At 32.2% G+C, this 24,019-nt stretch overlaps 4 protein-coding genes across 4 annotated transcripts; 3 read left to right on the top strand and 1 right to left on the bottom strand.

Moving 5' to 3' along the window:
• The first annotated feature begins 375 nt into the window (after nt 1–375).
• On the top strand, nt 376–2,343 carry LOC143910659 (cyclic GMP-AMP synthase-like receptor). Its single transcript, XM_077429229.1, has 3 exons — nt 376–930; nt 1,177–1,773; nt 1,915–2,343. Exons 1-3 carry the CDS (start codon nt 742–744, stop codon nt 2,263–2,265), a joined length of 1,137 nt encoding a protein of 378 aa, XP_077285355.1. The 5' UTR covers nt 376–741; the 3' UTR covers nt 2,266–2,343.
• A 3,720-nt stretch (nt 2,344–6,063) lies between these two features.
• LOC143910821 (cyclic GMP-AMP synthase-like receptor) lies at nt 6,064–7,598 on the top strand. The gene is made up of 4 exons (XM_077429418.1): nt 6,064–6,252; nt 6,383–6,448; nt 6,502–7,098; nt 7,248–7,598. The coding sequence occupies exons 1-4, from the start codon at nt 6,064–6,066 to the stop codon at nt 7,596–7,598; spliced, it is 1,203 nt and encodes a 400-aa protein (XP_077285544.1).
• Nucleotides 7,599–13,098: 5,500 nt separating this feature from the next.
• Nucleotides 13,099–16,207, top strand: LOC143911291 (cyclic GMP-AMP synthase-like receptor). The gene is made up of 4 exons (XM_077430131.1): nt 13,099–13,230; nt 14,165–14,351; nt 14,433–15,023; nt 15,306–16,207. Exons 2-4 carry the CDS (start codon nt 14,172–14,174, stop codon nt 15,843–15,845), a joined length of 1,311 nt encoding a protein of 436 aa, XP_077286257.1. The 5' UTR covers nt 13,099–13,230; nt 14,165–14,171; the 3' UTR covers nt 15,846–16,207.
• Nucleotides 15,217–22,806, bottom strand: NaPi-T (Na[+]-dependent inorganic phosphate cotransporter). Its single transcript, XM_077430130.1, has 10 exons — nt 22,404–22,806; nt 22,108–22,341; nt 19,703–19,787; nt 19,154–19,374; nt 17,884–18,030; nt 17,646–17,778; nt 17,426–17,581; nt 17,269–17,354; nt 17,047–17,181; nt 15,217–16,240 (listed from the first exon to the last, which is right to left on the bottom strand). The coding sequence occupies exons 1-10, from the start codon at nt 22,659–22,661 to the stop codon at nt 16,115–16,117; spliced, it is 1,581 nt and encodes a 526-aa protein (XP_077286256.1). The 5' UTR covers nt 22,662–22,806; the 3' UTR covers nt 15,217–16,114.
• Nucleotides 22,807–24,019: the final 1,213 nt, after the last annotated feature.

The following is a 24,019-nucleotide window of genomic DNA, read 5'->3' as shown; positions in this document are numbered from 1 at the left end:
CGAGGGCGAAGCCCTAGAAGGCAAAAAAAAATTTTGATTTTTTTTTTTTTGATTTTTTTAAATTTTTTTTTTGATTTTTTTTTGATTTTTTTTTGATTTTTTTTTTTTTTTTTGATTTTTTTTTTTATTTTTTTTTTAAATTTTTAAATTTATTTAAAAATTTTTTTTTTTTTTAATTAAATTAGCTTAGTCATGTTTAAGCGGTTTATATTATAAACACTGAGCGAAGCCGGGTAATACAGCTAGTATATAATAATTACACTTGCAAAAACAAATTTCATGAAATACAATCATTTTTATATGGTGGTACAATTTGGCGTTATGTACTACAAAAGGTTGGGAGTCAAAAAAGGTTGGGAAACGCTGCAATACACCGTCATTTTTATTAATATTGTTTTGAATATTGGATTTCATTCGTTAAAATTCTTATGCATTGAATTTCACACGGTGATTGATCTTTACTTAGGTTATTTGAGTCGTTTTACGATTGTGATCAGAATGAGATACGTACATACATACATATATGCGTATTTGTGTAGATTACGTGCAAATTGTTCATTCATTGATTATCTTTGAAATAATAAACATACATATGGGATCATCGAAATCAAATAAATTAATTGCGTTGACTCCAAATGAACCAGAAGTGAGAAGACGTTCGAGCACACGGAATCAATAAGAGCAAACCTCGGTTTACTTTTATAACTTTGACATTGTGCTGTGAATTTATTTTTTTTCAATATGACCGACCAGCAATCTTTGGAGAGACGGTATAAATTATTCGAGCAAGTGTTTCAAGACATCAATAAAAAGTTCATGAAGCCTCCTAGTCATGTTGAATTGGAATTTGATACGAGCTTTCAAGATTTTTTCGATTCCTATCGAAAATATATCTGCGAAACCGATCCAATACTTGGCAAATATAAAAAGGTTTATATTTTATAAATACGTGTTTATGTATGTACATTTTTATACTTAAGATCAACGATATAAATCAGGTTATTATTAATAATTTCCGGTAAATGTGATTAATAAATATGATTGTGGTTAGTCCGTTGTATGACGGTTGATTTTCAAATATTTGACCTTTTTTGAGAATTTTACCATTTCTTCAACCATAATATATATTCGTCCACTAAATATTCATCATTACTTAATCTATATTTATTGTTGCAGTTTCAATATACCGGAAGCAATTATGACAATTTACAAATTGGCACCACTTACAGAGAATTTGACATGGATATCCTGGTACGTTTACCTGCCCAGTGCAACAGAACGTTGAATATTATCACACCGGGATACGTGCAAATAAAATTGGATATATTACCGACACTGGACGCCGAAAAGACTAAAATTGTGAAAAGTTGGTTAGACCAAAATAATTTCATTACCCCAGATAATTTTAGAAAATGGGGAGAGAGCTTGATGACGAGGAGTTTGAACAAATTAGATAATCATGTGCTCAAAGGATCCAAGGGTGAATATAAGCTTAAAATGAAAAAATCAGGACCGGCTTTCACCATGAATGTACAAAAGATTAACTCTGCCCTTCAGTTTGACGTTGATATTGTGTTTTGTTTGGTCTTTGAACAATGGCCGGCATCTTTCCATAAGATCAACAATAATGTCACCGTGAATGAATGGCTTGCAGTTCCCAAAACTCCCAACAGCTTAGTTAATCAAGGATACAAAGATTGGAGATATTCATTTCCACAAGCAGAAAAATATAAACTAGGAAATTATATGAATTTGAAAAACACCATAAGAATGGTAATTTTAATTAGCTATCAAGTATTTTGTTCTTATAGAAACTACACATGTACATATTTACTTTTAAAATGTATTATATGTAAATATGTACATTATCAAATATGATCTATTGTAATCAACAATTTTTATTTTTACTTTCAGATGAAAAAGCTTCGTGATACAAATAATATGAATTATTTGGCGAGTTATTACATCAAGACACTGTTTCTCTGGGAAGTTGATAAGCAAGAACCCCAGTTCTGGCAAAAAAATTTGGGATATCTTTTTGTTAAAATGGTTGGTGAATTGTATAAAGCTGTAGAGAATAAAAGATTGGACTTTTATTGGAACAAAGAAGTAAACCTGCTAGCGGGACTTTCAGTTAATCAATTGGAAAACTGTAAAATTACTCTGAAGAGGTTACTCGAACAAATCGAAACGTTTGCAGAAGCAAAGACGCCCGATGCTATAAGGAAAATTTTGCTTACTGAAAATGAAAAGAAGCTTGCTTAAATATAATAAAATGGCTCTATTTTTTGCGGTTCCTTATATAATTTAGTATAATAAACAGAAAATAAATATATTTAATTAATTTTTTAATTTTATTAAACAAAATGATATAGTCATTTCACCTTTTCCTAATTTTACTAATTCTAATTTACTAATCCTACATATTTACATATCGCACACCGGCGAGAATAACGTCACAACTCAAAAAACCTACAGTATATTTACAATATGTAAGTATACTGTAAATATACTTAATTTGTTTGTATAATCATTATTGCCTATCAATGTGCCTTCATTATTACACTACTGTCATTCCCAAAAAAATTAGCAACCCAATTTCACAAAAAAGTTTATTTTCGTTACACTGTAAATTTAGGTTTTTTTTTTAGTTGGGATGAATATTCAATTAATTGAAGGTTATTCATTACTTTGAATATGTGTGTGGCTCAAAGTAATGAATAACCTTCAATAAATTGAATTTCCAGATTATATATATTATTACTTTATTTCTTCCACTCAATACCCACATGTTCTTCAAAAGGTAATTGATACCGTATAAAAATTCAAATAAATATACAAATCAAAATTTCTAGTAACAAAGACTAAATAAATTTAAAATAAAATAACTTATTTTAATCTAAGAAATACTAGGTATATTTGGTAGTTGCTAAAGACAAATAGTCGAGTGTCTTTACTGACTATTACATGACTACTCCCTCCCCCTCCCCCCCCCATAGAACAGAGTCTGAGTCGTACAAAATCAACTGACTCCGACCCGTTTTTATTATTTCCTTTAATTAATAGTATTACGATATGTGTCAACTAGTGGTGTAGTGCTAAATTTTGAGGTGTCGGTACGCTCGATTTTGCAAAATTTTTACAATACATGCATTTTTACATAATTAATTTCGACTCTACTTAAATGGCTCTAAGGTCAATTGAACATGTACACTCGCCTTTACAGATCGATCCAAAGCGACGAGTGCACTAATACAGATACAATACAACCAATACGAGCATTTTATACAATGCAAATTCATACAACATCATCCACAGTTACATCTATGGATAAATTTTTGCAGCATTTTTATTATCGAAATTGGTGAACCGCAAGACTCTGAATAATTTGAGATTTGGAAGTAAGATTGGAAAGGAGATGCTAATTTACAGGAACCGTTCCAATGAAAATTGGCAAATTCTGGTAGGAAATGATTGACATGGAGCCACAAACCAAGGTCTGGTCAACAGCTACTAGTGGGAATCAAACCGTGACCACTCTGCTCGAAAGCATAGTATGCTAAACATTAGTCCATGTTGCTTACTTTTTATTTAATGATTCAATAAATTGGGACACATTAAAATTTTTAATGATTTTGTTAATTCTTTTAGTTTTTCATGTTTTGAAAATCGCATCGTATAAAAAAAATGATACTCGTACGTTGGCTAGAAAAGTCGTTCATACTAAAATTGATCAAGCTGGAGTCAAATTGTAAGATAAAATTATAAGATAAAGTCAAAAATATAAGATAGAAAAATTATAAGATAGAGTCAAATTATAAGATAAAGTCGGATTCGCTAAATTTTGAACGGACTCTACAGCCGAGGTATGTATGTACTACTATCTACACCAGGGGTCTCCAATTTTTTTGAGAAATGGGCCGGTTCAGAACTTTGAAATTAATGGAGGACCGGATGAAAAAAATCTTATTGGAATCCAATTCAAACAAATTTGCATATATTTTTATATTTGCACATAAACTCTTTAAAAAAATTTTTTTTTGGATATTTGTATATAAAGTTAACGGATTACATACCTTAATTATGCCTACATGTTTATGTATGTATGTAAATATGTGTTGTAACTATGTAAAAATTTGAAAATAAAAAGGTTGATAGCTATTAAAAATTCATTAAAATTATTATATTTATTTATTTCATTCTTTTTACATACAGGTGCATATGGAAGAAAAATATATTAATATTTTATATTATTAGTGCGATAATTGCGCTTTTTTTTGAGGAACTAATTTTCATAATGTCTGGTTTCAAATTTGGTGTTCCGATTTGTAAAAAAATTTATAGATGCTGATCGGTTAAGCGTGATCGATTTTTCGATTTAATACATACATATATGTATGTGCTACCAAAAATTGATATGATTTTTCTAGCAAATGCTTTTATTTTTGGATAATCAGACTCCTCCAATATGGCATAAAAATTAATTAATGATTAAAATTTTTTTTTAATATTAAGAGGGGTGGATACCCGAAACCTTAATTTTCTTGCCGTTCCTTTCTTCGATATATATATTGAGCGAATGCGACAATATATATATTGAGTGAATGCGACAGTTGCGCCTCGACCAGATAATATCTATTTTAAATCGAAAAAATCGAGGTTTGGTATTCTCCAGTTTTCTCCTCTGAAACTGGACCAATTTTAAAAAAAATTTCATCATCGGTATAAGAAAGATATTTTCTATGTTTGTGTGATCGTATTTTTTAAAAAAATCAACCGTTAAATAAACACACTGGAATCTAATCTAAATCTAAAAGAGGCGATTTTATAGATGTTTGGCGGCTCCTAGCTCATATAAAAAATAACTAATCAAAAAAAATAAAACCACAGAAACAAGCCAATGGTGGATATCCATAGCATATTAAAAATAATTTCTCTAGTGACATTATTGTTGAAGAGAAAAGTGTAATACGTTTGTATGAACAAGGCGCTGGTGTACAGCCCTCTTAACATCAAACCATCATTCGCTTTATTCTAATTTTAATTAATCTTCTTCGAGCGTCCGGTTTTTTGAAGCACGAAAAGTAGCGCGCGTGTTGCACGTATGCCGAAACGACCGTATACGCGCAGAAAAAAACGCTAGTCTGAAACCGCCCTGAAACCTAAAGGTGACCGGAAAAATGCACTCAAGATAGTTGCACTCCTAGACATCCAAACTTTCAAAGATGCTCAAAGAGAACTAACGCAACAGAATTCCACAAAAAAGTGTCAAGGGGTATTTGTATGTTATCAGAAGATGCTAACCTTTTTTTGTGGAATTCTATTGCGTAAGTTATTTTTGAGCGCCTTTGAAATCTCGAAACTGCGCTACTATTCAGTGCAATTTAGTGCATTTTTCCGGGACCCATAATAAAGATATATAACAAGTTTATCTTGCCCCTGTAGCCTCTTATTTAGTACATTGAGATGTTCACAGATATCAGTTAAAAATGCAAGACGATAATTTAAAAAAAAACTTTTGAACTGCCGATGTTTTGTAACTTGAACTTTTGAATGAAAACTTTTGAACTTTTGAACACCTGTCTTACGACTTACGATCAGTGCTCAATTTTTTAAAGTTAGATTCTGAAATGTTCGCGCACTTTAAGTCGAATGACTTTTTGCATACAGTGCATTTTATCACACCACTATTGAGGGAACCATTGCACATTGAACATAACATTATTATCAAAAATTAGAATTATTATCACGAGGAATAATTATTTTATATAATTTAAATTAAAATTAAATTAATATATGGAACACGTCCGATACGAAAGGGTGTCCGATTTTAACTTGTTGATGTAGGTAGATTACTTGCAAAATGTTTAATCGCGTCATACATCGATTCTCTATAAAATATTAAACATACATATGGGATCATCGGAATCAAATTTATTCAGTGCCTTGACTACAAATGACCCAGAAGTGTAAGAAGACGTTCGAGTACACGAAATCATTAAGAGAAAATCTCGGTTTACTTTTATAACTTTGATATTGTGCTGTGAATTCATTTTTTTCAACATGACCGATCAGCAATATTTGGAGAGACGGTATAAATTATTCGAGCAAGTGTTTCAAGACATCAATAAAAAGTTCATGAAGCCTTCTAGTCATGTTAAATTGGAATTTGATACGAGCTTTCAAGATTTTTTCGATTCCTATCGAAAATATATCTGCGAAACAGATCCAATACTTGCCAAATATAAAAAGGTTTATATTTTATAAATACATGTTTATGTATGTACATTTGTATAATTGAGATCAACGTTATAAATCAGGTTATTATTAATAATTTCCGGTAAATGTGATTAATAAATATGATTGAAAACTAAGCGGTTAGTCCATTGTACAACGATTGATGTTCAAACATTTGACCGTTTTTGAAATTTTTACCATTTCTTCAACTGTAATGTATATTGGTCCACTAAATATTCATCATTACTATATTTGTTGTTGCAGATTCAATATACCGGAAGCAATTATGACAATTTACAAATTGGCACCTCTTACAGGGAATATGACATGAATATCCTGGTACGTTTACCTGCCCAGTGCAACAGAACGTTGAATATTATCACACCGGGACACGTGCAAATAAAATTGGATATATTACCGACACTGGATGCCGAAAAGACCAAAATTGTGAAAAGTTGGTTAGACAAAAATAATTTCATTACCCCAGATAATTTTAGAAAATGGGGAGAGAGCTTGATGACGAGGAGTCTGAACAAATTAGATAATCATGTACTCCGTGGATCCAAGGGTGAATATAAGCTTAAAATGAAAAAATCAGGACCTGCTTTCACCATGAATATACAAAAGATTAACTCTGCCATTCAGTTTGACGTTGATATTGTGTTCTGTTTGGTCTTTGAACAATGGCCGGCCACTTTTCATAAGATCAACAATAATGTCACCGTGAATGAATGGCTCGCAGTTCCCAAAACTCCCAACAACCTAGTTAATCAAGGATACAAAGATTGGAGATATTCATTTCCACCAGCAGAAAAATATAAACTAAGAAATTATATGAATTTGAAAAATACCATAAGAATGGTAATTTTAATTAGTTATCTAGTATTATATTCTTATAGAAACTACACATGTACATATTTACTTATAAAATGTATTATATGTAAATATGTACATATGTACATTATCAAATATGATCTATTGTAATCAACAATTTTTATTTTTACTTTCAGATGAAAAAGCTTCGTGATGCAAATAATATGAATTATTTGGCGAGTTATTATATCAAGACACTGTTTCTCTGGGAAGTTGATAAGCAAGGGCCCCATTTCTGGCAAAAAAATTTGGGATATCTTTTCGTTAAAATGGTGGGTGAATTGCATAAAGCTGTAGAGAATAAAAGATTGGACTTTTATTGGAACAACGAAGTTAACCTGCTAGCGGGACTTTCAGTTAATCAATTGGAAAACTGTAAAATTACTCTGAAGAGGTTACTCGAACAAATCGAAACGTTTGCAGAAGCGAAGACGCCCGATGCTATAAGGAAAATTTTGCTTACTGAAAATGAAAAGAAGCTTGCTTAAATACAATAAAATGGTTCGTTATATAATTTAGATTATATAAACAGAAAATAAATGTATTTAATTAATTTTTGCATTTTATTAAACAATCTTACTAATCCTAATCTACTAATCCTACATATTATGTAATTTCACAACGTCTTAATTCTACAACCCAATTTCAGAAAAAAAGTGTTTTGACGAATATTAAATGTGTTTGGCTCAAAGTAATGAATAACCTTCATGAAATTGAATTTCCAGATTATATATTATTACTTTATTTCTTCCACTTTTTGGCGCCCTTTGCAAATATCAAATTTGTCGCCCCCTTAATATTTTTTCATTATATTAAAAGAATATATTTCATTTAAACATTATATATTTATCAAAATATATAAATGCCACTTTTTAAAATAAAATTAAAATAATCTTGACCGCTGGTTGATCTCACATATTTTTTTAATATTTTTTATATACTAAAACTCCTTTCTGCCGAAGCCACAGGCATAGGTATTGTGATGAATATTCGTATCGCTAATTCGATATCGGGATAGGATTCTTATAAATCCCATCTACCATATTTAAAATATTGTAACGTAGGGATTAGGTGGGTGGCGCTCGTGGACCGATGGTTTACGAGCGCTTATCACCTGATCTCTCATTCGCGCCAAAATGTCCTCGCCGAATGAATAAGCCGTAAGTAACGGCCAATGGGATCGCCTGACTCATCGACCAATAGTTTATTACATGTGTATGTATGTATGTGTTTTGTGCCCAACGGGTATAAATATGGGGCGCTCTCGGCCTGGAAGCCATTCCGACCTGGAGCGCCGACGAGAGCAGACCAATAAATGACTTCTACAATACTCCTGCGTCTTTCTCTCCGATCCTGGAAGCCCTCTCTTCACGTCCGCGCAACAATATCAATGTAACACATGCTTCTGGGATTTTTATCTTTGCAAAAAGTTTGTAATTGATGTTTTAAACATTTAAGTTAATTTAGAAATCAATTTAGTATTTTTGTGAAAGTTCTTTCTTTTTCTTTCCCTTCTTTTTCTAAATTTTGTTCAGATAAAGTTAATAAGCCATCTCCGGTTAACAAATAAAATTATTTTGCCGTAATTGCATAATAATATTATAAATGATATTATAACATGAATTTTTTAAAGTTAAAGTTCGGGATTCGTCTTCAGCCAATTCACCTGACATCTTTTCGTGTTTGATTACCTTTTATTTTGATTAGGGTTTATATTCAATTTAGCGCAATGTTAATGGCTGTCTATAATATTATATTATTATTAAAATTAAATTATATTCAAAAACGATAATTTTAAATGAATACACAATGATATTGATTGTTCGACCTAATTTTATATTATAGGTACAATAAATATCAAAATAGCACGTAAACGTTATCCCGATTTTTAATATTATTTTTTATTTAATTATTACTCATCAATATATATGTAAATAACCGTGGGCTTGATTCCATGTTTTTTAATTCCCAACTTACAAAAGGAAATTATTTTTTCCAATTTATATAGAATACTAGTGGTTTTACACGGCTTCGCTCGGTATTTGTAACATAAACCGCTTAAACATGACTAATCTAATAGTTAACATTTTATTAAATTTATTTGAATAGTTTTATTTTATATAAATTTATTTGAATACTCATTTGTTTTTTTATTAAATTGACTCTCACGAACAAACAAACATTTATACTCTTTCGAAATTATATGTATACCAGAATCCGAAGAGAAATCGGGTAGCGCTTCGCCACCTAGAGCATGGCACCCGGAGGCTTCGCCCCTGGGGACTTCGAATCAGAGAAATGTAATATTATTATTACATTTATCTGCTTCGAATCCTTTGAATCGAAAAAAAAATCGAATCGGCGCCTATGAATTGAAAAAGAAATAAATCGAATGTGTTGTTCCCAACTAACCAACCAACCAACGAATGTTACATACAAAGTCTCTTTCCAAATCTTTTTAATGTTATTCCTTTTAATCTTACTCCAAATACATATATGTATATATAATATAATACATATGTATGTATGTATGTAGGTCACTTTATATTCGTTTAAATAACTGAAAAAAAACTATCAAATCTATGAATAAATAATCAAGTTATATGTATTCTTCCTAGATGTAAATAAATTTATTATTTGTATAATATAATATTTTTTTTACATTATTTTAATTCGGCTTGCGCCTACCACTATTTTTCCCAATCTCGAATGCGCTCACACGACAATAAGGTTAGGAACCCCTGCAATATAGAAATACAATTTTAATTCCCTACAAATATACCGAAAAACCAAATTTGAAAATTTTACTTTTTTTAAACGGCACCTGAGTCATGATTAGAGGTCGGAATCTGAAGGGGCCGGAAACGTGCCGCCTATTGTTCCATTGTTGTAAATCCTTTGTAAAAAAGGTTCGGCAAACCTTTAACAATGCATTTACAATCTTTGAACAATAAACAGCCCCTTCAGATTCCGGGCTCTAGTCATGATTTTTTTTAACGACTGCACAGTCCGGATAATAGATTACAGGGATTCCCAATCCTGTGCCTGCGGGTGCACGTGGAGTTATTTGGATATGCCCGCTTCAAAATATTAGTCGTAAAAAAATCAATTGAATCTTGAATTTAATAAAAAAGAAAGTGGATTTTTTTAAAAACAAACATTTAGCTAAAATGACTACTTCTATGCATAAGAGCATTTAAAGCTGAGACACAGTTTTGGATAAGTAATTTTTCAAAAAGCTCTCTTGTACCAAGGATAAAAAAAGTGATTTGTAAAAATAGTTTTGAGCATTATTTATTACTAATCTTAAAAAACTTTTGGAACAATTTGGAGGCACATTTTTACTGAAATTGCTAAATGATAGCAAAACTTCTTCAAGAAGAAACATCAAAAATTGAAGCAAAGATTTCGGAAAAATACAGAAAAAACTTTTGGAATTTAGCTGACCATAGAAATTACACTATTTTAAAAAAAGAGACCTACAAAATCAAATCGTGTTTTGCATAATCAAATTGCATTTCACTGTTTCAGCAATTGAAATGCAATTTCAATAATCGCATTAATTGTACTGCTATTTTTTTATTTAAAAAATAAAACAAAATCTGTAAATTCAATATAAAACACTTATGTATATTCCTTTTTATATTCCATTTTATTTAATTCGCATTGTGCCGGCCACTATTAAGGTTGGGAGCACCTAATATTATAGTATTATATGTACATCCTATAATGCCAAAATGAATCTAATATTAAATAATTAAAATTGTATTTCATAAAAATGATTTAAAACGCCTGGAGCGCGCTGTCATACATACACAAACAAATTATACATATGAGATTAGGGCTGCCATACGTTCCGATTTAACGGGACTGTCACCGTACACTACCCAATCCTGTATTATTGTCTGTCCCATTTTTTGCCATATTCCCATTTATAAAAACGCTTTTTCAACTGCCGCTAGTCGATAGTCGTGAAAGTATTCAAGTACTATTGTATGTACCAGGGCTGTGGAGTCGGAGCATTTCAAACAGAGTAGGAGTCATACAAAATCAAACGACTCCGACTCCTTTTCATTATTTTCTTTCATTAATAGTATTACAATATGTGTCAACTAGAATCTCCAATTTTATTGAAGTGAATCCTCTAATAAATTGAAATTCAATAATCTCTAAATTCACTAAAATCTCTATAACGGAACATCTGGCAGTATAAAAGTCCATCATACTAACAATAACTAACATACTAAAGAGAACTCGAGTGCAAAATATTCCGTATTCGCGATTTTCATGGCAAAAATTGTCTTTTTGGGCGATCGCAATGTGCGTAATAATTCAATTACTGTTGTGGCCAAAGCCGATTGTTTACGAATAATTTTATACGCACTTTGATCTGATTTCAGATACTCTCTTGGATTATTATAAGAATAAACATTACCTGCCTACTATTTTCTTGTTTTATTTATCCTTGGGCTTTGACTCCTTGGCTTCACGTAGAAACAATCAACTTGGTAAGCTTTTTTTAAAAATTCTAAGGGGTTAAAAGTCATCTTCCTGAAGTTTTGTGTAATCTTAAACTTAGGGTACCTGAGAAACTGAGAGAACTCGCTACAGAACTCTATTTCTGCCTATTCGGGCCAGAACTACTGTGCTTGATGACTCGCCCCTTTCAAGAGCCATTCGACTATTTAACCTGCTTTCTGGGAGCCTTGATGTTTTTACTGCATCACACAGTTCTGTCAGGCAGCATATTTTAAATGACTTCTAGCTACATATTTACACATGTTGTTTTCATTTTGTAATATTATTATTTAGCATAATGTGTATGTATGTTGGTTTTATCTTTATTTATATATGTATGCTTTTTTTATTTTTATATACATATATGTATGAGTAATTTATCTTTATGTATGTGTATATGTGTATATGCATGTATAATGTGTGTATGTATTTGTATGTGTATATGTATATATATATATATATATATATATATATATATATATATATATATATATATATATATATATATATATATATATATATATATATATATATATATATATATATATATATATATGTGTGTATGTATGTACATATATGTGAATATATATATATGTGTAGGTGCGTATGTATGTATATGTATATGAATATATGTGTATTTTTATATTTATGTATGTATGTATGTGTATTTGTGTATACGTGTAAGTATTTGTGTATATATGTTACACCGAATCCATGAAATTGTCTATTATGTACAAGCATTCGGCAAGAGAATTGCCGAATGCGTGAAAAATGCAAGCACGTTGCCCAGTTCACGGATTCCGTAAATTCTTTGCCGAATGCGTGAACTGGACAGCGTGTATTATAACTAAGTGTCAAAGTGACAGCTGAATAAAGATGTTAATTTACATATTATTATTTATAATATGACTACATTCATATGTTTCACTGTTAAAATATTGATCAAAATGTATCAAAATGGCATTAATTTATGTATAAGTCATATGAGATGATCTAAACATATGTATGTAGTCATATTATACATAATAATATGTAAATTAAACTAAATTAAACATTCTCATTCAGCTGTCACTTTGACACTTGTCCACGCTGTCCAGTTCTAAAAAACAACACCGGAGCGCTGCTGTCTATTTGCCGACTCCATGCTTTGAGCAGACAAATTCTTGCCGAATACACGCATTAGCCAAAAAATTTGCCAAATCCGTGAACTGGGCAACATGCTCGCATTTTTCACGCATTCGGCAATTCTCTTGCCGAATGCGTGTAATAGACAATTTCACGGATTCGGTGTAACATATATATGGTTGGTGTACATATATGTTTATATTCTTTGGCCAGGAAGGCGCATTGGTTTACCTGTTAGGCCTTCCTGGTATAAATGAAATAAAAATAAATAAATAACACTATGTCCCGTATCGATGTCTGTCACTTATGGCAGCCCTATATTGGTTGCAATAAAAAAACAGATGTTGCAAACGTATGCATACATACATACATACAGAACGTTTCCTCGACAGTGCGTTGTTGTCTCCTACCGGTTGAGTTGAGTAGTGGTATTTTCGTCGACAACTTCTCCATACCTTTGTTGCACGCTTCAATCCAGTTTGTATTTTTCAACTATATTATTTAATCATTTTAGAAACCATCCTGTTTTTAGTTAACACTATGTCTCCTTATTAGAAAGAGAGCATGCCACAGTAACAATTTCTTATTTGTAACCAAGGCACAGAGAAGTATTCGATGAGTATTCGCTTATTTTTAGCTTCATTACAGCAGAAAAAGTGACAGAATTGAACGGTGTGAATGTTTCAATCGAAGGTCGCTGGTGAAATTGTTCAAACACACTCACACCAATAATTTGAATCATACGAACTTTTGGTTCGATGATAATTCCGTAATAAGTGAAAAACACTATTGCGAGTCGCCGTTCTTAAAGCAATGCTAATAATTACCAAAGTAAATTTTAAGAAATCCTGTCAAGAATTGCTTTTTATTTGAAATCAACACCAAATATGTATACTTGAACAAATTTGTTCTTCAAAAAAATATAAGACTACATATTTTATTTATTTTGTGTTCATTTGTGTTATTTGTTTTGTGTACGTGTTCATTGCTGTTTTTTTATGCATGTAGAAATATGCGTTTTCTTGGAAACACATACTATTACTATACATAGGTACATATACACAGATAACCTAAACACAATCTGCTTTAGGTTATCGACTTTAGTGAGTCTTTAATTAATATTATGTATTAGATGTATTATGAGCATTTATAAGGATTTTAAATAAGTTTTTGAGCTCTTTTTCCTATTATGCTGTTGATTAACATTAGAATAATATAATACTATGATTACAAACCAAATTAAATTAAATTGTAAAATAGAAAATGATCAGTAGATCAGTAGATATTAAAATAGATATAAGATGTATTGTGAACATAATTTCGTAATAATAAAAAGCATTTAAAAAAAAAAATAGGTACATACATACATACTTACATACATATATGCACTTACACTTAAATTGTGTTTCAGTTTAAACATGGACGAGAGATTAAGCAGATATAAAATATTTGATCCTGTAATTCAAAGACTGAATTCACTATTTATAAATCCATCAGATGAAATTGTCAACGAATGCAAGAGATCTTTTATTGATTTTTTTTATCACTTTCAACAGAACTTGTGCAAGCAAGATCCTGTCATTAATTCCTATCGGGAGGTATTTATTGTTTTTAATAATTTATTTATGTACATATATGCATGTATGTATACCGTTTTATATGATGTTTTCATCTTGAAGATCCAATATTATGGCAGTTTCTCTGATCACCTCCAAATTGGCAACATGTATAAAGAATTCAACGGAGCCATATTGATCCGTTTGCCTAAGGAGTCTTTCGAAATTGAAACTTCCTCACCCGGACACGTAAACATCACACTTGATATGCCGAAAAACATTCCAAAGAACATACATCAAACCTTCAAGAATTGGTTGGACCATGAAAATTACATCATGCCGAATAAATTCCGTATTTGGGGCGAGAGTATAATTACCAAATCGATGAACAATCTTGAACAGTTCGGTTCCGAGAGGTTGATAAAAGGAAGAGATGGCGATTACTTGTTCTCCATGTCTAAATCGGATCCTTCCTTCACATTACATGTGGAGAAATTGAACACCAACATTAAAATCGACGTTGATATATTGTTGTGTTTGGAGTTTGTGGATTCATTCCGCAGTCTCGACAAGGATGTCTGTAACAAGGAGTGGTTGGCAGAGCCCAAAGAACCAACCAACTATCCTAATCAAAGAGGTTGGCGATACACATTTCCAAAAGCAGAAAAACAGGCAATAGCAAATTGCGAGCACATGAAGAGCACCATCAGACTTGTAAGTATTGTTTGAAATGTTCATATTCATCAAAGTGGCCCTTGTTTTGCTGAAAAAGTTTGATTTTTTCGGTGTTCTAGTAAACCACCGGTGTTCAAATATATTTATTTTGGTTTCCTTCCCCCGCTTTTTATTTTATTTATCCATATTCACAAAAAAATCGTAAAATCAGACCCAACAAAATACACATAATGCAGGAAAATAAAATATTCATTTTTATTTTGGGTTCATTTATATACATACAATAAATTAATATGCTGTTTTTTTTTATTAACATTTCAGATAAAAAAACTTTGCGATATACACAAAATGCCATATTTGACGAGTTATCACATAAAAACCATTTTTCTTTGGGAAACCGATAACCGTAGTGCTAATTATTGGCAACAGAGTTTAAGTTGTCTCATGGTGAGTGCAATTGCGAAGATTCAAAATGCAATCGATACCCAAGATGTTTCCTTCTATTGGGACCACAGGCTAAATTTGTTGAACACTCTGAAGCTTACTCAAATACAAGACTGTCAACGTAAATTGAACACAATAATGAAAAATATTCAATTATATTGCGTTCAACAACGACCAGAATCGATTATAGAGATTCTACTAACTTCCGAGGAAAAGAATGCATATCGGAATAGCGTTGACTCGGACAGACATCAATTGGATCGATGGCAAAATCCTGGAGCATCTTCACACGGTGATAACGAAGGGCATTTGGAAACTATAGCCCCGGAAACCATTGCTTTGGGGATTGGGGCTGCTGCCGCTGCCGTTATGGGCGGCTTCATGCTATACCGTGCTTTTCGTGGCCGAGACGATTAGACATCGTCATTTTGAGCAAGTCTAAATATAATACATAACTATCACAGATTGTAATCTTGGAACCTTATAAGTTAAAAATATAATCACAACTTAATACATACATATGTGCTATTCATATACTTTTTTTTTGGTTTTATCTTGTGTGCTTCATTAGTGTTATCATAAATATTTCATTTAACGATTCAACATATTTTATATATTCAAAATCTGCCTATTAAACATTAATCATCTATCTAAATTGAATTGAGGGCACTACATCAAAGGCACTTTTAGTTTTTTGTTTGTTCGTCGATATCACTGTCGGGAGTGTGACCCATCAGTGAGTCAAACCCATCTTCTTTTATTATGTATGGTTTCTTTAAGCACATTTCACTCTCTTGAATATCTTCAATTTCCTAAAACATTTAGTAATAAAAATTGGTGTTGGTAAATAAGTTAATGTATAATTTTTCCATTTTTTTATGGTTGTGGCTATTTGCAGGTACTATATCTGCGACAGGCGCAAAGCCTTTTGCGCATGCGCGTGAACTGTCACTGTCAGCGTGTTTACTGTTAAAATTTTGTTTTAAACCTCTTAAAATTTAGTTCGAACTCGTAAAGTGATGTAGAGTAAAAAATATAATCCAAATTAGTTAATATTATTAATTGTGAGAAAATTATTATCATATACAACGTATAATACCTACATACATACAAGTACAAGCCGCAAACTAGCTAAATGATACAAATCTATTATAATAACGTGCGAAATTTATTCACCCCGTGTATAATGAACGATTGATTAAACAAGTCTAGCATACATTAAATGTAAGAAATTATAATCGGATTATAAGTTCACGCGCATGCGCAGATGGCTTTGCGCCTGTCGCAGATATAGTACCTGCAAATAGCCAATAATTTGCAGATATATGTAGTACCTGCAAATAGCCACAACCTTTTTTTATATTACAATAAGTACAATTGTCATGTTGAAAGTAACATAATCCATTGATCTTTTATGGGGATGGAATATAATTTTTACTTTCTGTATGCTTATTTTACAATCTCAAAAGACAAAAATTAGACTTGTACTTTTTGTTATTCTAAAAAATATTATTTTAACAAATTCAGTACCATTATAACACGCAGAAATTATATCTGATAAATTTAGCATTATAATATGTTGATTAAAAGAATAAATAATTTTAATATAAATCGAAACCTCTTGTTTAGATGTCAATCCATAGTCGTTCCAAGAAGCAATATTAGAATCAGCAAACAGTACATATGCAATCCCAGATATGAACAATTGTGCCGTAGATATAAGAAACACTAACCGCCATTGCTCAGTAGTTTGCTGAAAACATAAATTTAAAAAAAAACTACAATCAAACCGAAAACTAAAAAGAATTTTCTCAATGATTTATGATTATTAAATATTTACATTGTTCAAAGTGAGCCACCCGACGATTGCGGGCGAAATGAATCCTGGTATATTTGATATCATTCCGCTAAAACCCATCGCTACACCTGTAAAAATTCATCTATGATTTTTATATGCGTTAATGCAATGCAAACAGCTGCATCTTCTCTTATCTCACTTGCATAATTCGGCGTTATGTCTATGAATGAGGCTAATGGTCCTGTGGAAACGGCACCGTTAGTAGCCGTTGCGGCCATTATGAGGACAACAGCTGCTATCTTATCACAACCGACGTAAGCCAGACCCAACGTGCATATTCCCTGACCGATGCAACCTGTAAATGGAGAATTTCAGCCAAGAAAATTGAGCATTGCTGAAGACTTAGAATGGTTACTCACAAACAGCGGTGGCCATCTTGCGCACGTTCGTGCGGGAGAGTTTGTTTGTTCTGAGCAAATAATCACCAAATTGCGAGAAAATAGCGGCAAACCCCATGCGTAAGAGATGCGGTATACCTGAAAGTATTCCCGTCTGAAAATCAAAATTAAAATATGTGCATAGATGGTGGATTGATTCCATCGATTGTTCGGAGACGTTCCGCATATAAATTTTTGGAGAAAACGTTTTCAAAATTACCGATCTGATGTCCCAACCATGGATCTGTTTCAAGTATGTCGGAGCTTGAGTCATCAAGGTGAAGAGTCCCCAAATACCACCCCATTGAGCCAGAGTGTTCATCCAGACTGCGCGTGAAGTCATAATGCGCCCCCAGGGTGGTTTTACCTGATCAAAAATGATTATTAAACTCATTAAATATATATATACGAAGAATATGTACATTTATAGTGTAATTTTGTTTGATATGTACATGCATATTCAATTATTTTCCCACCGGAAAGTACATCGTACTTTTTCTTTTGGGTTTCTAGATTTTTCATGTTTTTCTAATGAAGTGGCAATTATAAAAAAATATACCACCGAATGTTGTTATTTATTTTTTGATATTCCTTATATCCCTCAAATATGTATATATAAAGTCATATATTGTGAATATACTATAGATATAGAATACATAGATAGGCCCTGACGCTCTAAGCCGGTCACCCTGTTGGAGGATGCACACAAAAAAATAAGTACAGAGGATGCATACTCTCTCAGTAGCTAGTTTTAGCTTCTAAGTAGGAAGCTTCTAAGTAGGAAGGTCGATTGACATTTTTCGAAAATGCCAACGTGTTCAGTGAAATTGTGTTACAATTACTCAAGAAAACATAAAAAGGCGGATGGCATCACATATTATAAGAAAGAATTAATATATAATGTCTTCAATTATAGTAGTATTTTAACATTAATAAAATATCGGCGCGATGTATGTAGTGTTCTATGTACTGATGGAACAGCGGTCGACAACCTCTGCCACAGGTATCACTAAATGCACGCGTATATCTTGTTGGCACTGAAGGAAATTCAGAAATCGACATTAAGTTTCAACCTACAAACAATGAACTAAATATTAAAGTGTCAGCTTTAAAATTGATCCTTGTGGATGTTACTAATGTTTAAATATTGTAATAGTTAATGATAGTTTTATTATAGTGACATACATTTTTAGTTTAATATAGTGTGTATAGCTAAATATTTTTTTTAGGCTTTATTAGATTGGTTTACTGTCACGCGGTGTGTCCAATAAAATAAAACTTCAGTGCATGTAAATATGTACATAAACTGGTTGCTGACCACTGCCGACCGCTGCGTTCCTTCCTTTTTTTTTCACCACTTCCCCGCTAGTTAAACCCCCCGCACCCCTCAGTTAGTGGCGACAAGATCTCCAACGAAATTTGTATGTAATGGCATATCAAGGTTATTCTACATCTATGGAATATACCCACATTTATTTCTGCATATGTACCTTTTGTTTTGAAATTGCACTGCCAATCTGCTTCTCAATGTGGTCTCTTTCTTTGTCGGTGATACGAGGATGTTCAGCTGGGGAGTCGTAGACTAAACACCACCACAGTATGAACCATATTGTGCCAAGTATTCCACTCAAGTAAAACACCAAAGGCCAACCAGCCCAATGAATAACGTAACCACACATTGGAAACGTCAACGCTGCTCCAACAGAACTACCTAGAATCACAGTGACAAAATAGAAACTTGAAATTTTCTCCATCGAAGATTGTTTCATTATTAATTCCTTCATTTCAATTTAACTGTATGATATAAATGAAGTTCGGAAGATTTAATATAGCAAAAAATATGACAATTATGAATATTTTCAACAAGATTTGTACGACTTTTTTAGATTTGTATGAACATTTTTACATTAATTCATATGTTAAGTTGGATATATGTACATATAAGTTATACATAGACTTGAAAATCAAAATTTAAAGCAATGCAGCCCAAATTAAAAAAAGGAATCGTGCTTTTGATAATGACAGTGTATTGTTTATACCAAGGTAAGCTGTGACAAATTTGCTCCTCTCGTTGGGTGGAATCCATCTCGCTGTTAAACTATGCATAGCCGGCCAAGTAAATCCCTGAGGAGGCGTAAAAAAACCAGCAATATGTAATGTGTACAAAGAAGCAAAACAGACACGATTTGCATTGCAAAAGCGCAAAATAAACTTAAGACAAGAGATTTTGCGAGAGCCATCACTTTAACCGGGCGCACCTCGACTAATTTCACTAACCGCTAGAGCTAAAATTAAATTAATAATTTGCTGCGCTTTTTTTTTTGTTTAAATAAAAACGGAATCGTAAAATAATTATATGTATGATATAATAACATTAGTAGTCATTATTATCTATTGTGTATTGTCTCTACATCACATGGTTTATCTCTGATGAAAATTTTCCAGGGAGTACCCTTAACATACTTAAAGATAGATAACACAATCCTTTAGTTAAAAATTGGCAAAACAATATAAATCGGTACTTCCCCTGAAAAAATGTGTGTACATATTTGATAAAATAACAACATAACAATGCGAGATAACTGTGTACACATTATCAATGACTAGCTACATACATATGTATGTACTTCACTATGTAACATTTAAAAATGATTAAAAAATACTTAAATGAAAATATATATTCATATCTAAGGTTGAACCTGATTAAAAAAAAACCACTACTTGATCATGATATGCAAATTGGGATTTGGTGCAAACGATCGACAAGCGCCAGACAGACTGTACCACCGATTAACTGGATGGCTGCTTTAAACGCAATTCTCGACTTCACGAATGATAGATTGCACATCAGATGACGAGTAACCTTTCGATGTGCACAGATGCATTTATTAAAATTGAGTTGGATCTTTCTGGCGAGTTTAATACGGCAAAATTCGGAACTAAAGTATCAGAAGCACAGAACGTATACAGGGTAAGTATGTCAGGACTTCGGGTATATATATATATATATATATATATATACCGCTGTATATATATATATATATATATATATATATATATATATATATATACCGCTGTATATATATATATATATATATATATATATATATATATATATATATATATATATATATACATACATACATACATACATACATACATACATACATACATACATACATACATACATACATACATACATACATACATACATACATACATACATACATACATACATACATATATATATATATATATATATATATATATATATATATATATATATATATATATATATATATATAATATCGCTATTCTGTGTGTCTATCTGTCTGTATGTCTGCATGCCTTTATGCCTGTGTAAGATAACGCTCGTCGTTTCGATTCGATAATAGTCGTTTCGATTCGACATACATATGTACATATGTACGTCTCCGCTAAAACAATGTCAACAAAACGTACGAATATAATGACAAAAGAAAAAAACTTCTATGTATATATACTGTTTGCTACCAATGTTTCTTCTAGGCTAAGTCTCTGAGCATTTACCGCCATCTATTGTAAATTTATTTAATTAATTAATTTTTCTATTGGTGTTTTATATTGTTAAGGTAGGTAGGTGGTTTTTACCATATTTTTTATATTAAACAATTAAATATAAATATTAAATTAAATATATTTAAAAGGTATTTGAAAAAAATTCAACCGCGTGCGGATCGAACACAGGACCGACACATTTCTTTTAATTTTTTTTTATTAAATAACTTAATATGCCAACACCCATGCGATGATATTTCATCGGGTACAACACTTGTATAATATAATAACCAGCAGAATAGACTAGTGGTTAGCATATAATGCTTTGAACGGAGTGGTCACGGGTTCTAATCCCACTGGTTTCTACTGGCCAGACCTTGGATTTCTGACTCCAGGTCGATGGTTTCCTATCAGAGATTAGTTTATCCGATTTATCTGATTTTCATTGATACGCTTCCGACAAATTGGCAACCTTACTCATTTTCTCGCAAATCTCGAGTTTTCAGCAATCTCGAATTTCGCTGAATTGTATAAAATGCAGCAAATTTACTAATCTGACCATTAATGTATCTGTGAATTGTTTAAAAATTTGACCTATTTTACTTCGCACAATACTTGTATCAAATGTACAATTGTTTAATACAAATACAAATGTTTCTGGCCAGGAAGGCACATTCGGGTTACCTGCTAGGCCTTCCTGGTATAGATTAAAAATAAATAAATTATGAAAAATAATGCGTTCGTTCGCAGTCGCAGAAAAAACAATCCTTAAAGTACATATTTCAAACATGAACTCAGTAAAATTTTTGCAATCAAAGTATTGGTGATCTTGAGTCAAGCCATTATATTACGTATGTATATGTGAGATTCAAAAATAAACGTGAAAATGAACAATGGGTGTACTGACGCTGAACATTCCCTGAAGACAGCGCACCACGATGACTGCTGAGTAATGAATGTGTGAAGCAGGTGGTATAATGAAGCAACATAGAACAGCTGCGAAGTTAGCCAGCCCGAAGACCAGCTTGGTCCCGTACTTGTGCGCCAGCACTCCTCCTGGCAGCTGCATCAACCAACTCACCCAGAAGAACGCGCCCAGGACGAGATTCTGCTGCCTCTCATCCCACGAGAAACCCTCAGTCTGAAACACAGACCAGATATATAGAATCCATCGTGATGATTTTACACGATAGGGGATCTTACATCTTGTTGGATCACCGGTTCCAGCGTGCTGTACCCGTCCAGAGGAGAAACACTTGTCGAGTCTGAGTACAGCGGCTGCTTCTGCTGCAGGCAGCTTCCAGAAGATCCGGTCGAGGAGCTGGAGCCATCTGGCGAAGGGTCTCTACGTTTCACCATAGCCACGATAGCTATGTTCAGGTTGATGCGGATCATGTAATTGACTGCAAACCCACTGAACACCAGACACCATAGCACTGACCTCGTGGAAACCTTGCACATCCCTCTGCCTGAAAATGAGTCAATCGCACCACAGCGGACCGGTTGTTTAGAGATCTTGGATTGGAGTGTTCGAACTAATTTCAGGGTTCTGAGACTGAAGTTTGTATATGCAACTAGAAGTACTGATTTTAACAACAGATTTATTACATGTAATAGTAGAGTACACAAAGAAACTCAAATATGTCAAGCTTTTGTCGTAAATTGTACGCTTTTCCACGTTTTAAACAAACAATAATTTACGTATTTAATATAATGTATTTTATTTCATAATCACATGTAAACTTAACACACAGCAAACAATCATTTTCCGCAATTATTGCAAAGGTGTGGGGTATCTACGTGTGTATTCAAGATCATTGTAAGAGAAATTAAGATATTCAACGAGAAATCCTTGTATAAACATAACTTATGTATTTCATATTATATAAGTTAGCTTCATATACATAGATTTGACTATAGTTAGAATGAATTGAATTAGGGTTACCAAATATTCGAATATTGAATATCGAATAGTAGCTTTAAATTATTTAGATAAAGTTTTGAAAAGGTAAAAATATTATTATTAATTTCTGTATAGTTAGTTTATTTTGTTTCTTTTATATTTTTGACCATTGTGGCGCATTAGGAATTCCTGAAATGCCACAATGGTCCAAGCTTTAAATAAATAAATTATTATATTTTAAATTATTTTACTATTACTATTAAGTAACAACAGAATTACTTTATATTTTCTACCGAATGGTCGAAATACACAAAAAGATTATAACCTTGAATTATTTTTAACTCACTTTTCTTCCTGGAAGCATTTTTTTTCGCACTAGGTTGATGATGTTCAATAAAATTGGACCGTTCTTCGTTTTCATTGTGATCCATTATAATCGATTAGAATCTAAAAACACAAATTAACTTTAAACATTTCAGATCTTTTAAGATGTAAATAGAACAGGTATAATATAATACAACGCAAACCACAATCAACATCGAATGACCAACGCTAATATGCGGCAGAAATTATAAATATTAAATGAGCTGTTGTCATGTAAAATATTCAAGTAGACCCATATCCAGTGTATTTGGAAGTCCTTCGTTTCTTTGACGGCTTACCGGTGTCGAGTGACAAGACCATCGATGTCGTAGTAGCTCATCATCGATGATCTTAATGATGTGCAACGTTGGTCAGTAGTGATTACAATGATCCACTTGGTGCTCGTTGGAATTGGCTAACTGGTCCACGCGGCCCACGTGCACCACTGGACGTCTGGCTCCTGCTCCTTTGCTCCTTGACTAACAATTTAATGAGAACGTGTGGTTTCCGTTGACAATTCCATTTATTATAAGTTTAGAAAAAATTGCTTTTC

Source organism: Arctopsyche grandis, chromosome 4 (genome assembly GCF_051622035.1).
Source record: "Arctopsyche grandis isolate Sample6627 chromosome 4, ASM5162203v2, whole genome shotgun sequence".
NCBI classification, from domain to species: domain Eukaryota; kingdom Metazoa; phylum Arthropoda; class Insecta; order Trichoptera; family Hydropsychidae; genus Arctopsyche; species Arctopsyche grandis.
Note: the sequence above shows the minus strand (reverse complement) of the source record. Positions and strands in the feature narration are given on the sequence as shown.

Coding starts and splice junctions, on each gene's coding strand:
- LOC143910659 (XM_077429229.1), top strand. CDS start 742: ATGACCGACCAGCAATCTTTGGAGAGACGGTATAAATTATTCGAGCAA. Junction 931..1,176: donor TACTTGGCAAATATAAAAAG/GTTTATATTTTA, acceptor TTATTGTTGCAG/TTTCAATATACCGGAAGCAA. Junction 1,774..1,914: donor TGAAAAACACCATAAGAATG/GTAATTTTAATT, acceptor TTTTACTTTCAG/ATGAAAAAGCTTCGTGATAC.
- LOC143910821 (XM_077429418.1), top strand. CDS start 6,064: ATGACCGATCAGCAATATTTGGAGAGACGGTATAAATTATTCGAGCAA. Junction 6,253..6,382: donor TACTTGCCAAATATAAAAAG/GTTTATATTTTA, acceptor CTAAGCGGTTAG/TCCATTGTACAACGATTGAT. Junction 7,099..7,247: donor TGAAAAATACCATAAGAATG/GTAATTTTAATT, acceptor TTTTACTTTCAG/ATGAAAAAGCTTCGTGATGC.
- LOC143911291 (XM_077430131.1), top strand. CDS start 14,172: ATGGACGAGAGATTAAGCAGATATAAAATATTTGATCCTGTAATTCAA. Junction 14,352..14,432: donor TCATTAATTCCTATCGGGAG/GTATTTATTGTT, acceptor TTCATCTTGAAG/ATCCAATATTATGGCAGTTT. Junction 15,024..15,305: donor TGAAGAGCACCATCAGACTT/GTAAGTATTGTT, acceptor TTAACATTTCAG/ATAAAAAAACTTTGCGATAT.
- NaPi-T (XM_077430130.1), bottom strand. CDS start 22,661: ATGTGCAAGGTTTCCACGAGGTCAGTGCTATGGTGTCTGGTGTTCAGT. Junction 19,788..22,107: donor GTCTTCAGGGAATGTTCAGC/GTCAGTACACCC, acceptor ACGCCTCCTCAG/GGATTTACTTGGCCGGCTAT. Junction 17,582..17,645: donor CAAGATGGCCACCGCTGTTT/GTGAGTAACCAT, acceptor CTCCATTTACAG/GTTGCATCGGTCAGGGAATA.